Source organism: Schistocerca gregaria, chromosome 4 (assembly GCF_023897955.1).
Source record: "Schistocerca gregaria isolate iqSchGreg1 chromosome 4, iqSchGreg1.2, whole genome shotgun sequence".
Classification (NCBI taxonomy): domain Eukaryota; kingdom Metazoa; phylum Arthropoda; class Insecta; order Orthoptera; family Acrididae; genus Schistocerca; species Schistocerca gregaria.
This window is the reverse complement of record NC_064923.1, coordinates 521487043-521505151: the sequence shown is the minus strand read 5'-3', so window position 1 is coordinate 521505151 and position 18109 is coordinate 521487043. Positions and strand designations below refer to the sequence as shown.

Below are 18109 nucleotides of genomic sequence, written 5' to 3'. Positions count from 1 at the left end.
ATCTGTGAAACCAAAAAACACTGTAGCTGGTGGTTTATGTTCTACACCATGTGTAAATACAAAGCCAAGTGGGGAGTTACAATGATAAAACATGATGATCTTCAAGTCTATAATTTACCAAAGAATGATGTTTTGTCAATTTATGATGTAAACAACACAAAGTAAGAAATAATGTCAAGCCTAGTGGAGGTACCAGACAAGTGTTGAAATAATATAATCCATTATGGAGTCAAGGTAGCAGTTGTCTTTATACTGGTTATCACTGTTAGCATTCAACCGTGATACTTATAAATGTATTTTAACAACGCGTTTCAAGAGACAATGCTCTCATCATCAGGTTGTAAAGTCTATGTCATAAAATTAAATTGACTAAAAAGACAAAATACCATCACAAATAGTTGAGAAGTCCATAGAGTAAAACAGAATTAAAAGTATATTGGACTGTGGGTCCTCGTCTTACATTGAAGTTGTTGACACAAGTCGATGGCCGTCCCATAGCTAACCAAATATGCTGTCGCACTGCGCCGGCTCGAAAGCTGTTGTGGACTGATGAGCCTAGGTGTTGTGGCGTGGTTACAGCCATGTGCTTGACGGTAAAATTATTACGATGCCAAACTACGGAACAGTCTCACAAAAGATAGCAAATATTTTTAAGCCATACGATGTCAAAATAGCTTTTCAGACTAATAACCTAGTGAGGTATAGCCTTAAGCATGATATTGGCGAGAATAGAAATAAGTTTGAAAGATTGGGAGTTTATAAGATTCAGTGCAGAACTTGTGATGCAAAATATATAGGGCAGACAGGAAGATCATTCGCGATCCGCTATAAAGAACATAAAGATGCATTCATCTTGTACTGGGGTTTCATAAACAAAATTTTTCAAATGCTCCCGAAAGATACAAGTCCAGTTGGTTTAGTTTCAGAGAGTGTGGAGGTCAGGCATTTCGTACATCTCTACCTACCCATCTGCCACTGAATCTCTTATTTAGGAGATATTAACACTAAAATGAGGAGGTCTCCATCGAGCTTGAAGTATTGTACATGTTTTGTCCCAAGATAAATGCAAATCTGCTAACAGATGATGTAGAAAATTTTCTATGAAATAATGATAACTTTGTCCATTGAGCTGGGTGAAAGGAAGTGAGGCCATACCAAGCAGTCATGGACAATACTGGACCAAACAATGAGAGAAAATCTTCGTTGATGACTTGCTTCGGCAGGTGCGTGAGAATTGACATGTACCCATACATGACAATCGTGAAAATTTACAACCTGTCTCACTGAAACAATGCATGAGCTCTGAACAGCACCATTAAACTGCTGCCAATCTTTACAGTCTACAGCATGTGGTTTGTGCAGTGCAAAGTATACACATTAGTAGTGTTTATAATTGTTGCAACTGTATCATGTCAGACTTGAACACAATAAGTCTTTAAAATGTGCAGTCAAAAACCTTCGTTCTATTCCCATGTGACATCTCTGACATAGCATATCCAATGCATGAAAAGTATGTTTTCAGCTCATCACAAAATACTTCGACCCTACTTGCACTCCCATCACTGAAGGGTCACTCCCCCTTACCACAAATCCACTAGGTGAGCTCATTTTATGTGTGTTAGTGTTGTGTAATGGCTTCACTGGTTACTGGGCGATTTAACAAGTTGCCAGTCAATAAGATTTCACTAGCCAGAAAGGGCTAGAAATGTTTCATCAACTATGACTGAGCATATTCTTCAAGACTCAGTGTCTGAATTCAAAAGGATAAAGACTGATATTGTTGCTGAATACAGTACTCCACAAATACATGCAAAAATGATGAGACTTAGTTATAAGTGGCACAAGAAAAGATGGTAGCTGGGCCCCTTTATCAAATATAGACTCGGTCCAGAATACTTCATGTCAACTGTCTTGTTTTTCCATTACTGCTGCAGAATAGCAGTAGTTGTATCATAATTGCATTGTGAAGCTAAATGAGCAGTCCCCTGCTGACATGCAGGGTCTGTGGATTCATGAGGCTGTCTTTACACCTGTACACATCCATCCACTTGATACAATTTGAAATGAGACTCATCTTACCAGGCAACATATTTCTAGTTATCAACAATCAAATGTCAGAGTTGACAGGCCCAATAGAGGTGTAAACCTTTGTGTTATGGAGTCAGCAAGGGTATGTTATTTAATTTTCAGCTTTGAAAGACCATATTATTCATGTTTTGTGGAACACTGGCACTTGTTGATGGTCCAGCATTGAAATCTGCAGCAATTTGCAGAAGGGTTGCACTTCTCTCATGTTGAACGATTCTCTTCAGTTCTCATTGGTCCTGATCTTTTAGGATATTTTTCCGGTCACAGTGATAACAGAGATTTGACATTTTACTGGATTCCTAATATTCACGATACACTCGTGAAATGGACATACAAGAAAATCTGATGGTGCTGGTAGTAATTTCCTATGGAACCAAACTGCTGAGATCATCAGTCCCTAGGCTTACACACTACTCAATATAATTTAAACTGACTTACACTAAGGACAACACACACACCGAATGACTAGGACTCGAACCTCCATTGGGGGAGCCATGTGAATTATGGCAATGCACCTCATACCACGCGGCTACCCCATGCAGTGAGAGAATTGCCACTTCATCACTAGCTCAGAGATGCTGTATCCCATCGCTCAGGCACTGACTGTAACACCACATTCAAACTCTCTTATCTCTTGATAACCTGCCATTATAGTAGTATGAACCAATGTATCAACTGCACCAGACACTTGTTGTCTTATATAGGCATTGTCGACTGCAGCGCCATATTCTGCCTGTTTACACATCCCTGTATTTGAATATACATGCTTATACCAGTTTCTTTGGCGCTTCAGTGTATTTTAGTTGGCCATTTTCACCTTTAGATATATGATTGGGTTTTAAACAAAAACCTCCCCAAAGTCATATTCAGAATTTACAGTTTTGTTTCCCCACTAGAAAGCGGCACAAGTTAGCCCAAAATCATAACACAACACACACATACGTCTTACTAACAGGTGTACATCCACCTGACGATAGAGGTTTCAACTTTCAAAACATGTTTTGGATATTCATAAAACAGACAACAGTAAACTTTTTGTTTCATTCAAAGACTAGATATACCAGTGAAATTATACAATCAAGTCTTTTGATTTTGGTTCTGTATGTAGTGTTTATTAATTATGAAAGCGAATTCTGAACTGTGAAAGTGTGAAGTGTTACATATAGTACTAACAAGTAACTTATGGAGTTGAAGATACAAAGATGAACAGTTCTACATGAGACATGAGAGAATAACAAATCCAACATGGAACACAGTGTAATTTCAATGTAACACATGTCAAGTTTTACCACAACAGGGATATTAGACTGTGTTGTGTTTCCCATACTTGATAAGTGCTCAATCACATGCTCAGAATAGGCTTGAACAGTTTCATTAACTCAGAATAACAGAATGGAAGGAACCAGTTGCTATAGGTAACTTGTCAGTATACAGCAAACATAGATCAGTAGAAACATAAAGTAAATGAGCTGCAACTCCAAGAAATAAATAATAAACATTAACAAAGTGCTCCAAGCTGCGAACACAAACTTGGTGGTTGACACCATTCATATGTCACTGCACAGTCTTTCAACTTGCACCACAACTAAATCTTTGGATGGCATGAGTGGAATTAACACCCATGGTCACAGCAGTTGAAGTGTGTAGTGGTCACCACAGGAGCCACTTTGGTGAAAGCAGAGTGCAGAACATCTCTGAACCAGGCCAGCAAGTGGACATGTCATCCAGAGGAGATTGCGCACGTAGGTCCTGCATCAACTTGTTGTGGCAGCAGGGTTGGAATTCAGGGTGTCACATCTCCCTGGCATGCAGCTATTGACCACATTGTGTGTGACACCTCCTTGGAAATCTATGTGGGCTTCACTCTGCTAAGAAACTTGGTGGTCTGTTTTCCACTCACTATAATGACACAGTAAGGCCCAGTACATAGTGGTTGTTGCTTCATGCAGTCAATATATAACACAACATGTAAACAGATGTTAAGTTCATTGTACACAAAAGTTGTTGAACAACCATACCTGGAGGCATTTGTAGGTTTTATGTGGTTCACATGTTACTGTAACTTGCAAAGAAACTCCAGTTGGTCATCTGTTTCTGAGAGAAGGGTTGCAGCAACTGACTCCCCTGGCAGGTGCAAAGTCTCACCATAAACCAATTCCACTGCCAAGGACTGAATATCTGGCTTGTACATGGCTTGTAGGCTCAGCAGGACTATGGGCAGTGCAAATGTTCAGGATGTCCCATGGCATACTAGTGCAGCCTTCAGTCCCAATGTCAATGTTCCAGCATAGCATTGTTGGGTCGTTGCCACAGAGCTTCACCAACTTCATGAACAAGTCATAATCAAATTGTCAGCCTTGTCAATAGTGATATTGAGTGGACAGCCGCACTTCACCTGCCAGGTCAGAGTAAAAGCAGTAGCTAGTCTTTTTGCAGAGGTGTCATCTGTACATATTGCCTCAGCCATTGTGAATATATAACTTTGGCCATCTGATGGAGGAAGTGGTTCCACCATGTCGAGGTAAATATGGGCATAGTGTAACAAGGTCTGGGAAGTCTCCTGCTGGGGAATGAATGTGGCAAGTGATTTTGCAATGTTAGCAATGCTGACAAGTTCTCATCTGCCTGCAGCAGTCTATTTCTATCCCTTGCCTCACAAAGTGCTGAACTTGAATGTCGACTGGATTCCATGATGACTAAGATTATGTAAGGCCTCAAACACCAACCTACAAAATGCAACAGGGACAGAAGGGCATGATCTGCCATATGACACAATACAACACAATTTCATGTTCTCACCAGGCATTTCGAATAGCTGTAACTTAAGTGCCACAGTGTCATCATGCAATATTGTGTGCAGCTTGGTATCTCCTTGCCGTGCCTTGGCAAGTGCCATCATGGTCACAGGCTGTGAGACACTGGTCATTCTAGAGAGACAGTCCATATGCACATTCGTGATGTCCGATATGTGGTGAATGTCCAAACTAAATTGGTTAATGAATTCCAATTGGATGTACTCCCACAGTGATAAAGTGTTGCTGTGTTGCTTGAAAAGATACATTAAGGGCTTGTGGTCAGTGTACATCACAAACTCTCTCATTTCAGCCTGTGTCAAAAGTACTTACTTCCTTGATATATGGTTAAAAGTTCCTGATTGTATGTGCTCCATTTTTGCTTGGAAGGCAAAAGCTCATTCACAAAATAAGCTGGTGGCTCGCTCACATTGTACATCCATTGTTGGAGGGCTGTATCAATGTCTAATTGACTATCATCCGCCACTAATGCCAGTGGATCTTTGAGCTCAGGGTGCACCAGCACTGCTGCTTGTGCTGGGCTCTTTTTGATCACTTCAAGAGCCATATTCAACACTTTAGTCCACTATACAGGAAAATTGCTCTTAACCTTGGGACCATTCAGTGCTGTGGTCAACAGTGCCTGTTGCTCTGCAGTGTATGGTAAATGTCAGTGGTAAAAATGGGCATTCCTAAGTATTTATATAGCACTTTTATTGTAGACAGCTTAGACAGCGCAATATGGCTTCAATCTTCTAGTGAGTGCTAATCAGCCTCCTGAAGGTAATTGATGACTCAGATTGACATGTTATCCAAACAAACATTTCACTAACACACATTTTTCTATTTTCAACACCATGCCCTACTTCTTGAAACGCTCTAAAACCTCTCTCAGGTGCCAGTGATGTTGGCCCTTGGACGATAAATACACTAACACATCATCAAAACAGGCAAAACAAAATGTCAGTCTGCACAAGACAGTCAATGAACCATTGCCATGTCCTCTGTTGCCACAGGGATCTGTTTATACACCTTCATACAATCTGTAACAATGAGTATAGCAGCTAAATGCAGTGCATGATTATAATCACTTAATAGTGGAACTGGATAGCAATCTGAAATGATTCATGAGTTGAGCGCTCTGTAATCTGCACATGCATCCCAGGCTCCTCACTTTTTGTGTACTAAAAGTAGCCCGGATGTCCAAGGGGTACTCCAAGTTTGGATGACGCCTTCTCGCAAAATCATTTTGAATTATGCTTTAGCAATGGTGAGGCATCCCAGAGTCAATCTTCTTGGCTGGCAAGACACAGTACCTTGGTCTGTGGTTTTATGTGGTAGATCGTATCCCAAAAACTTGCTGTGGTGTACCTGGAGGTCTCGTTAAGGTTGGGAACTCATTCAGCAATGGGAGGTACTCCTTGTCTGCAACTTGTATGACCTTCATGTCATATGTCCTGCCATCATGACAGTACCCCATGGCCATTACTTTGGCCATTAGGTGCGCATTTGCTACATACAGCTGAAGCTGGTAGTGAGAAAGGAAATTAGCACCTACAATCACTTTGGCCACATCAGCTACACTAAAATCCCATGTGAACTGATGGTGGTGTCCCAAATTCAGCTCTTCACACTGTGTGCCATATGTTACCATATCTAATTATTTGTGGTGGACAAGCTAAATCCAATAGGCAGTTTGCAACAGCACAGTTACACTCTGGGCAGGAGACTGAGATGGGACCCTATGTCTGTTAAATACTTCTGGCCTGACAGCCTGTAACTAATGAATAGGTGCTGGGCTGTAGGTGGGCAGTCTGTGTTGCCTACAACCGTCTGCTATGTGCATTTGGGTAGGCGCAGGGTCTAGTGAACTTCTTCACCTGCTCTCTAAATCTTATGTGTAAGATAAATTTGACAGGGAACTGTCTGAGACAGACTGAAGCAAGGGACAGCTCCTAAATCACTTGCCAGTACATCCCCCTTAGTGACTAGTACCTTATTGTGACATCAGTGTGCTAATATATGTACTCAATGCATAAACTTTAGTGGACAGAGGATCGTAATCTGTGTACGTCATGGGAAGGATCATGACATGCCACTGCCAGATATTGTCACAGAACTGATCTCCTGGTTCAGAGAGATAGCTTCTTGGATATAGTCACCCAGTTCTGTAACAGCATCCAGAGAGATCTCTGTCTGTGACACAGCAATCACCTTTACCTGTGGCAGAAGGCAGCTACTCGATAGAGTGTGCAGGAGATTGTCAGGCATTGCTCTGGTGTTCACCTTAATGTGGAGGTGCTGCAGGTACTGGGACAGTTTTCTGTCACCTATGTCTTCCTGGATCAGCATCTGTCTGATCTGGTCTTCCTGTGATGCTGCAGTTCTATGAATGAGTTCAGTCTTTAATTTTTCATAGGCGTTCTCTGGCTGTGGAGCCATGAGTATATCCTGAACTTCAGAAGTATAGTGCTGATTAAGCTGACTCACTATCAATGCAAATTTAGTTGCATCAGCTGTAATTCTGGCATACCAATAACTGTCCTTGGCTTGTGCAAACCAGAGAACTTGATTATGTGACCTAAATGGTGGAAGGCACTGAAGGCAATTCCTTTCTGTAATTAACAACATTGTAGATCAGACTTTTCAGTGCTGATCATGTCAAGGACACCACTGATGGGAATATTAGATCATGTAGTGATATCCATTCTTATCAAGTACTCAATTACACACTGAAAATACGCTGAATAGTTTTATTAACTCAAAATAACAGATCTGTCTATATACAGCAGACAAACAAACAAGTTACAACTCCAAGGAGTAAGTAATAAATAATAACACAATGCCCCAAGTGACAGACGCAAAAGTGGCAGTTTATGCTATTCATTTGTCATCACACAGTCAATCAACTTGCACCACAACTGCATCTCTGGATGGCATGAACAGAGCTAATGCATATGAGCAAAGCAGTCAAAGTGTGTAGCTGTTGCTAGAAGCACATGACCTAAGCTGTCATCAGATAAATGCATTGCAGCATTAGGTAAAGCTCTACTAGTGTTACATGTATGTAACAGAATTCCTCATACAATACACATTAATCACTAGTACCTCTGCACCACAGTTTCTCATTTCAGAATTTTGTAAGTAAGTATAATTATACTGACAGGATAGGCTAATGGGGTATGGAAATGCCATGTGGCTAGGGCCTCCCATCAGGTAGACCATTCACCTGGTGCAAGTCTTTCGAGTTGACGGCACTTCGGCAACTTTCATGTCAATGGGGAGTGTGACAATACACTTTCAAGATGGCATCTCCATAGTATACAGTCACTTTAAAGAAAATTCTAAAAGAAAGAGTGAACACATCACAATAGACATAAAACACAGGATAGTCTATTAATAGAGAGAAGCAAAATGAAACACATTCTGCAGTCAAAAGACTAATGCACAATGACTACTGTAGAAAAGACATCTGATACAATTCACAGAAATTCCACTATAGGCTATCAGTGGAAGAAAGTTAGTGTCCAGACAATCATGAAACAGGAGCTGGAATTCAGAGTAGCTACAAAAAAATAGAAATACTGAACACTAGTTTCAAATATTGCTTTCCATAAGAAGATATCAGTTTAATTCTTGCATTTGGTAAAGATAACTGCTTTAGTTATTTGTGTCAGTGTCATTGAGAAACAGCTCAAACTGATAGAATTGAACAAAATCCCATTGGCCCAATGGAATCCTTATTAGATGTTACATGGAATTTATTGCTGAGTTAGCCATTTGAATAGTTATAATATGTTGTAAATCCATAGCTGGAAGAAAAAGTTCTGTTCATATCTATCTGCATGAAGTGTAGTGGTGGTGCTTCACAAAACTGTCATTCATATGTATAAAATAGAATAGCCTTGTCAACCAGCATGCATTTCAAAAACAATGGTTGCATGAAACCAATCTCACACTTTTCACATAACATTCTGAAAGGCATTGATCAAGTCAGGTATATCAGGGTGTGTATGTGGACAAGAAAAAAAAATCCTGGATTTTTGCTAGATATCCCATTTAAAAAATATCCTTTTTCTCGGGCTAAAATACACTTTTTCCATGCTAAGGGACAGTAGGTTTTCCATAGATTTTTCCTTTGGAACTGTAAAACTCCTTTGAATGGTTAAAGTTTTATACACTAGTGTAAAACTTCCAGAAGAAAAAAAAATATGGGGGAGAGAAGTTTTGGAAAGACTTTTGATAAAAAAAAAGGAGAGAAGTTTTGGAAAGACCTTTGATGTGCAGCAACATATTCACTGCATATTTTTGTATTATTAAAATATAAATCTGAACTGCACCAAACACAACACTTTAGTTTCTGGAGCGTTGAAATTGAGATTGTAATGTCCTTTCTGTAGGCCAGTCATATCTCATGCCACATGATCTCGCCAACCAATGACAGCAGATATTCAGAGCATAGGACATGTGTTATAGTCAGCCAATAGCAAGATCACGGTTATGTAGCATGAACACACAAAGTTTTAAACACTCTGTGATTCAAGAAATGCATCCCATTTTCTCACATGTAACATAATTCATCTTGCATAAAAAGAAATTTGCTTTGAATCTAATGCTTTTCAAACCACCGTTCACAATACTATCCCAAGACTGTTAGAAATAGATTCCATTTAGCAGTTGCCAAAGAGTGCCAGGAAACAGGCATTACTGGGCGTGTGCAGCTGCAGTTGTCTAGGAAGCCTGCATGTTTGTACTATATATATGTATAAAGCACTAAGAGACCTTAAATTATGCCATAAGAGAAACAGGACATCATAGGATACACCAAAAGCATCAGAATTACGTAAACCATAATTTTGCTTGAAGTGCACATTGGTTTTTCCCAGATTTACAATGCAATAGATTCCATCTGATATTAAGCTTTTCAATGTGGTTTTTGGGATGTAAATTTTCTTGGAGTACTAGTACTGTACTATCTCATATTTGATTCTTTACTATGGCATAATGCCATACATGGCAGAAGATGAAAATGTGCACTTGAAATTCAGTGAACAGTTGGAACTAGCCAATACTGCGGAACAAAACACTTTGTTTCAAATAAATCGATTGCCTTATCAGAAAGATTAATAAAGCCAAATTTCTTTATCAATCTGACAAAAATAACTTCATTGTTCTGCAAGGTGATTAATACTTGACTGCTAATAATTTGGAAATAAAATAAAATCAGAAAACTGAAACTAATAATAAATATTTTCCCTCCATAATCACATGAATGTATTACAATTCACCTGATAGCTCCCAGCTGCAGAAAACGGATTTGTTTTCATTTGAAGTTGAAGCTGTAAACAAAGAGGAAACAGTGAAATCACTTAACGCAAAACAGGGGTCAGTTGGAGACTAGCCCCCTCCCCACTACAACTCAGAGAACTCTGCGCAAGTGCAAATCTGGCAGGTAGGGCGCACAAGAAAAATTTTTCTCATTAGTATCTGGCCGCTTGCTGCTGCTACTGATATAGCTAACAGCCACACTCCAAGTACTATGAAGTGGGAGAAGGTACTGCTCATATGCGAGTCAACTGCACATGCGCATGAACCCGCTGGCAACTGGTTAAATGAACCTAATGTAAATAGTTGTGAGGTCACACTCATAAAAAGCAGTTTATTGTTACTAAGTATTACATAGCCTTCACACTAAGGCCTCTGGCGTATTTTTGCTGTTTTCAGATGCTTGTGCGTGCACTGTGTTTTGTTGTAAATGGCGTATTTTCTTTTCCATTAAAGTTTTATTTTTTTTCTTCTTGTTTTTATTTTATTGCTGCAGTATCACTCTGCAGTAGCAGGATACAGTAACATCCTTTGCTAGAGATTCAATCTTACCAGCTGAAATTACAAAAATGTAACTGAAAGCTAAAACAATGAAAAATTCTCTGAATTCTGAAAAATTCCGTGGTTTTTCCCCATTTTCTCCTGGGTGAAAAAATTCCCAGGTTTTTCCTGGATTTCCCAGTTGTCCCAGGTTGTAAACACCCTGTATATGCAGCATTTACTAAATTCTGGAAAGAGTTTGGTTCAATTTCACTCTGACAATCATAAAATATAATATGATCATGAGGGATATGAAGTGAATTTGTGGTTGGTTGAGGATAGCTTTGTAGGGAGAGTGCAGGATGTTATTTGGATGGAGAATCATGAGAAAAAACAGATGTGACTTCAGGCATTCCACAGTGAAGTACACTGAGACCCTTACTGTTCACATTCAATATTAATGACCTAGTAAACAATTTTAACAGAAACATCAGATTTTATGCAGATGATGTAGTTGTGTGCAATGCAGTTCTATCTGTACTCAAATATCCAGTCACAGTTTGATAAACTTTCAAGGTTGTACAAAGATGGCAACTGAAATACTCAAAAATGTAAAATAGTGCACACTACAAAAAGTCAAAATGTAGTAGACGATATCTACAATATCTGTGGGCAATATTTGGAATCTGTCAAGTACCAGGATGTAATAATTTGGGGAATATGAAGTGGGCTGATGATACAATCTCAGTTGTGGGTAAAGCAGGTGGCAGACTTTATTTCATTGGTAGGAGTGTGTACATAGAAAAGCAACACAGGTTTGTTAGAAGCATGGGAAAGTATCACAGGAAAGGTGAAAAACATGAATTGGTTAACACTTGAAGGCAGCTTTCAAATGCCGTACAAAAGCCTACTTACAAAGTTTTAAAAATAGGTATTCAGTGAAACATCTAGGCATAACAACAACTCACAATAGATTAATCCTCTAGGTGCCATGAAGACAGGACACTTGCAAAGTGGTACTTACACTGTCATTCTTCCAGTGCTCCATAAGCAAATGAAATCAGAATGAACTCAAAATATTTAGTAGAAAGGAAAGTACTCTCTGCCATGCACTTCATGGCAGTTTGCAGACTCCTCATATCATGCCAGAATGATCAGTCCCCAGACTAAATTATCCTGCATTGCTATTTGATGTTTAATTCTCTCCATATACGGAGTCTCGAGTATTCTTCATTCACATTTCATAGTGAGCCCATGTACAAAATTATTATCTATTATAAATGTGGTGTAACCCATTTGCCAAAAATATTTTCTCTCTCTCTCTCTCTCTCTCTCTCTCTCTCTCTCTCTCTCTCTCTCTCTGTGTGTGTGTGTGTGTGTGTGTGGGTGTGTGTGTGTGTGTGTGTGTGTGTGTGAATATTGTTCGACAATATTTTAAAATAAGTGAGAACAGGGATGGAAGACTTTGGGCCCAATGGTTCTCAAAACAGGCAAGTAGTTCAAAATTTATTTTAAAATATTTAACAAATCTGTAAAGTATGACCAACAAACTCATGGAAAAGGCTTACCATACTGTTACTTCTTGTAAACACATATATGCGGCCTTCATCCTTATTGACAGAGAAGAATGGAGCTCCAACTATCAGTTCATCAAGGCCATCACCATTTACATCACAGACAGTGATGCTTGCTCCAAAATATTCAGTTACTGTTTCTCCTCTTAATGTATCAATAATTTGCTGTTGACTAGATGAGAAGGATTTGAATATGATAACCTGCAACAGTAATGTGCTTGTATCAATTTTAAACAAGACATAGTGTTATTATAGTATAACAAAAGAGAAATGGAACCTCAGAAGCTCATGAACTTAAGAAATCATCCAAAGGAATTAGTGAAATTCATAACTTTAAACCACAGTTGGCCACAGTACACAGAACATCAGATGTGCACAACGTGCTGCATGTGTTCGGTCCGGTGTTCAGCCTATCTCGACACTCCTTAACATGTCTCAGCTGCATTACATCTGTCTAGGCTTTCCTCAGTCCTTCTCAGAACTACTCCATATGGCACAACATTTCATTTAGCAGTGCAATGCATCATCTTTTCTTCCATTATTTAGTGCAGAATGCTTATGTTGACATGACTTTTTCAGTTAGGCAGACTGATGTTTATGCCTTCCTATTTGCTCATGGGCAATGGCTATTACAATGGGACATACACTCAAAAAGAAGTGATCTAGCAACCTATCATCATAAGCCTTTTAAAAAAATGGAAATCACAGTTCTTTTTCAAAGAGAAGGTTTAGAATTCCCGGTGTCTTTTATTTAGTCACATAAAAACACAGCAGCAATCGATCAGTGCAGTAACACTTTGATACCCACAAAAAAAAAGCATGTGCGCAACACTTCATAATGTAAGGAATGTGAAAAACGTGTTCAGAAGGGCGACATTTGTGCGAAATGTAACTTCTGATGGCATGAAAGATGCACAAAAGTTAATTTAAAATTTATTAACGATGATTTTTTGTGGTTGTGTCATGAATGTGAATGCGACGAAAAGTTGGAACTGATGAAATCTGTGAACTTGAAAAACAAAACCATAAAGCAATTAAACAAAACAAAATTGCATTATTAAAAGAAGAAAATTTCAAAGTTTCTAGTGAAAACTAAACATACTCTGAAGTCATTACATTTAGGCCTACAAGTGAAATAAGCAAAGAAAATGAGAAATTCTATGGTGAAAAATGATCATATACTTAACCCTATAAACAAAATATTAGTCATTCTCAGAAGATGACACAAAAAACAACAAATAATCCTACAAATGCTGAAAATAAAGAAAAAAAGGACTCAAAGTGTGTGAAACCAACAAACATATATAAATGTACAAATGAAAGAAACATAAAGAGAACCTCTAATTATGAAGAGAAACAGTGTAAAAAACAAATTCCTGTAACTTGGCAGTTCTCTTATGAAAAACATAGAAGACCCAGAATGTAAAATTGATGTTTGACCTGGGATTAGGCTACATCAGATGACTAAAACCCTGAAAAACATTTTGAGTGCATAACAAAATGCAAAGGAAGGTGAAACCATGGCTGGCAACAAATTATATAAAGGTGTTTTTGTGTATTTGAGGATGACTTTTCTTCACAGCTGCAGTGAAAGCTGATTAATGAAACAAGAATCATAATCAGAATGGCCAAAAATACTTATCCAAGATAGAGATAAGTGGAATTTTACACAGCATCAGTGAGTGATAGCTACATAGACAGGATAAAAGACTGGGTGTGAATTCAGTGTGATACTTTAGGGACAGTATTTTTAGATCTTAGTAAGTCTGTCAACAATAAGTGTCTAGGACAAGATGAACTTCATCTTACTTGCAGCTAACTGTTGGCAGATGTGTGTGCTTTTATAAAAAATGAGGGAACTGATTTTTAGTAAAGGGGGTGATAATTTCAATAAGACTATAAAAATATGACATGTGTTTCTGCCAGTAAAACAGATCATCTATTGGTACTAGAAAAAATGAAAAACAGAACTCAGAACTCAGAAAGCAAAGCAAAGGTAAGTGGTCAACCAGGTAATCCAGAAAAAATGGTTTATAATTTTATGCTGTCCCATCAGAATGTTTGGTCTCTGTGCAATAAATTAATAGAATTGGAAATAATGCTTTCACATGAATTAAACAATGCTTCTGTGCTATGTCTTAATGAGCACTGGTTAAGAGAGGATATATAACAAACAGTGAATATAACAAACTATGAACTGGCATCCTACACAGTGTGGTGGAAACTGCGTCTTTGTCAGAAAAAGAATAGCTTACAAAAATACAGAACAACTAAAGACACTAAATAGGGAAAAGGATTTTGAAATATCATCCATAGAATTACCATCACAAAAAATCAACTGCAGTATGCCCATACAGATCTCCTGGTAGACAGACAAAAACTTTCATCAGCACATGGAAAAATATTAATTCTAACTGTAAAAAATTAAAAAAACACTCCTCATATGCAGTGATTTCAATATAGGCTATAGCAAAGCCCAAAAAATAAGAACAAGATATTGAATCTCTCAGTTTCTTATAACTTGAAATTCACAATACATTCCCCAACATGAGAAACTTGCTCTACAAAATCCACAATAGGCAAAATAATAATTAACTCTAATCAATGTCATTACAAAGCAGATATAATAAAGACTGGACTTGGAGACCACTATGGACAAACTATAAGCTTCAGTATTGAATGTGATATGTCCAACAAACTGACAAAGAACATATGAGACCAGATTTTACAATGATCACAATACTAAAATATTTAGAGATCATTTAAGAAAAGAATCATGAGAACAAATTTATGGTGCTTCAAATATATCTGACAGATTTAATATCTTTGTGGATACAATTAAATATCATTTTGATGTAGCATTTCCACTTAAAATTAGGAGATCAAAACTCACTCACACAAACAAAAGGATCACTACAGGTATCAGAGAATCATCTGAAGAGAAATGATTCCCCTAAGGATTCACAAAAGACCAAAATTTGATAGATATTTCGAAAATTATGAAATAATTCACAAGAAAGTAATAAAAAGTGATGAAAAATAACAGATTCATAAGAAATGTATCCAATAAAATGGAAGCTGTTTGGAATATTGTAAAGAAAGGAACAGGAAGTAATAAAACAAAAACTAATTATATACAGTTGAATGAAAATTTGCACACTATCTGCAAACCAAAGGAGGCAGCATATACATTTAACAGCTATTTTGTAAATTTAGCAGAAACACTTATTGAGCAAAAGGTCACCCATAAACATACCTCAAAAATAACATCAAAAATTGAACAGGTAGAAAACACACTATTTCTCAAGCAACTAATACACAAGAATTACAACAAGAAATCAAGCTTCTAAAATCAAAACATTCATCAGCAATAGATAACATACCAGCTTTTGTTGTATAAAAATGTGTAGACTTAGTTTCTGAACCACTGAGACATCTTGTAAACCTGTCCTTCTCAACTGGCAGCTTTCCAGCATGTTTAAAAATTACTAAAGTTAAACCACCACACAAAAAAGGAAGGCAGGAAGAGGGGTCAAACTATGGACCACTTTCTCTACTGTATGTGTTTTCTAAAAGACTGTCAAATTTGTAATATATTAATGACATCTCAACATGGTTTTAGGAGAAATCGCTCTACTGAAACCGCAATGTTTTCTTTTCTGTATGAAACTCTACAGCCCCTGAATAGGCAGGAACATACCTCAAGTATATACCTAGTCTTCTCAGAAGTGTTTTATACCATCAATCATGATAAATTACTAGGTAAGATTCAGAACTAGAGTATTAGGTGAGCAGCACATACCTGGATTAAATCATACCTTGATGAAAGAAAACAGCTCATAGAGATAACACATGAAATAAGTGTGACAGTCAAATCTCATCAGTCAGATTTATTAGTGGACAAACATGGACTTCTCCAGGGTTCCATGTTGAGTCCAATTCTGTTCTTTCTATATGTAAATGATTTACACATAAACAGGAAAACAGTAAGCTATATCAATTTGCTGATGACACCAGCATCTTATTTACAGGAAATAGTGAAGGAAACTTTTGGAAGTGATATTAAGACCAACACAATGAAGATAGTACAGTAATTTGATTCAAACTGTTTGATTATAAATCTGAAAAAACTGTTGCAATGGATATTTTCACCACCCAGAATAGGACACCAGCTAATCCCCACCAGCTACTCCTCCTGTAGAAATATGTGGAGTTTTTGTCCACATTGAAAAAAGAGAGTACAAAATTTCTCAGTATAAGGATTTAACAAAAAATGGAATGGGATAAACACATGGACTATGTGAACAAAAAACTGAGGAAAGCATGTTTTGTAATGAGAGTAATAAGAAACTGTATATCGCATAATAATCTCAGGACCATTTATTTTTCCTGTGTTCATTCAATATTGAAATATGACGTAGTGTTTTTTGGAAAATGCAGAGCTAGCCAGAAATAATTTAGATTGCAGAACAAGATTATTAGATTAATGGAAGTGTTAGATCAAAGATCATCATGCAAGTCACTAATTAGAAAAAATAAAATACTACCATTTTCTTGTATTTATATACTTGAAAATGTAATTATTATAAAAGAAAAACTAAACAGTGGCAGTCCAAGCATCACCCATAATGAATCTGTAGATAGCCACCACACAAGAGAAATGAATGATGTACACATACAACAGACAAACACAGCACTACAGAAAGGCATACTCCTACCTGGCATCAAACTGTACAGGCCCTACCAAAATCCACAAAAATAATAGTAGACTTGAACAAGTTCATATCAACAATGAAGCACAACTTGGGTGAGCACTGCTTCTATACCCAGTAAGAGAATACCTAGAAAAACAAAACTACCTCCCCAATTAAGAACATTTTTTTACAACAAGTGGAGTAAGAAAATATTGTATAATTTTATCATTTTTTAAAATTGTGTCAGAAGAAAAAAATCAAGGAATACATGTTGCAATTAATGAATGGCCTAATATCTTTTGTACACTGTACTGTCCCAGATTCATAGGACCAAGAAATAAATAATTGCTGACCACCACAGATTTGCCATAGAACACCATGCATATAACATTTAAAGATTTTGTTGGTCATGAAACAACTAAAAATTACAATGATCAACAGACAATTTGTACAGGACACACTGTTTTGTTCATCAAGGAGAAGTTACAGACTTGAAGCACATAATTAAATTGGTGGTATAAATGAGAAATTTTTTTGAAATTACATTGGTTACAACACTGTTACTTTCAACACTTTATGATAGAATTGAATGAATAGTGAGGAAATGTTATTGAAGGTAATGTCTGGAACCATTTTTTGATTTAAGGCCTGCTATTGTTTAATTTATGAAGGAAAAAGGAAAGCAAGAGGCAAAATTAGAAGATCCTTAACTGATTGCTTTACTGCACACATGAATGTCCTTAATATGTTGTTAAAAGGTGAGAGCAACTTGTTTCTGATTTCAAGGGAAAAGTGGAAGCAATTAAAAAGAAAACTGCAGCTCCTGGCGTTAAAGAAAATGTAAATACTGAATAATTAATTCAGGCTTTGTCAAAACTCGCAGAACAGTTTTTTGAAAAATTTCCATCTATTTTTGAGTTCTTTTCAAGACCATTTGCCTTTTCTATTGATAGTAACCCTGTGCATTTTCAGATCAAACTGACTGACCTGCAATGTAATCCCTGCTTAAAAGAGAAATTCTTTGCCATTAAAATTTCCATAAATTCAACAAAGTTTTCCTGGGAGGAGTTTCCATGTCTCCATAATGATGCTCCAATAGGGATATCAATATTTTGGTCAATGTTCATGTGTCTAATGTTTTTTTTTTATAATGAAA

The 18109-nt window shown here is 37.3% G+C and overlaps 1 protein-coding gene across 2 annotated transcripts in view; it reads right to left on the bottom strand.

The window, feature by feature from the left end:
- Positions 1-18109, bottom strand: part of LOC126268028 (integrin alpha-PS5-like) — a 554707-nt gene that overhangs the window by 249185 nt on the left and 287413 nt on the right. For both annotated transcript variants that reach the window (XM_049973448.1, XM_049973449.1), the window contains exon 9: positions 12254-12460. In XM_049973448.1, coding sequence (XP_049829405.1) covers positions 12254-12460 — 207 coding nt within the window. The remainder of the gene's footprint in view (positions 1-12253; positions 12461-18109) is intronic.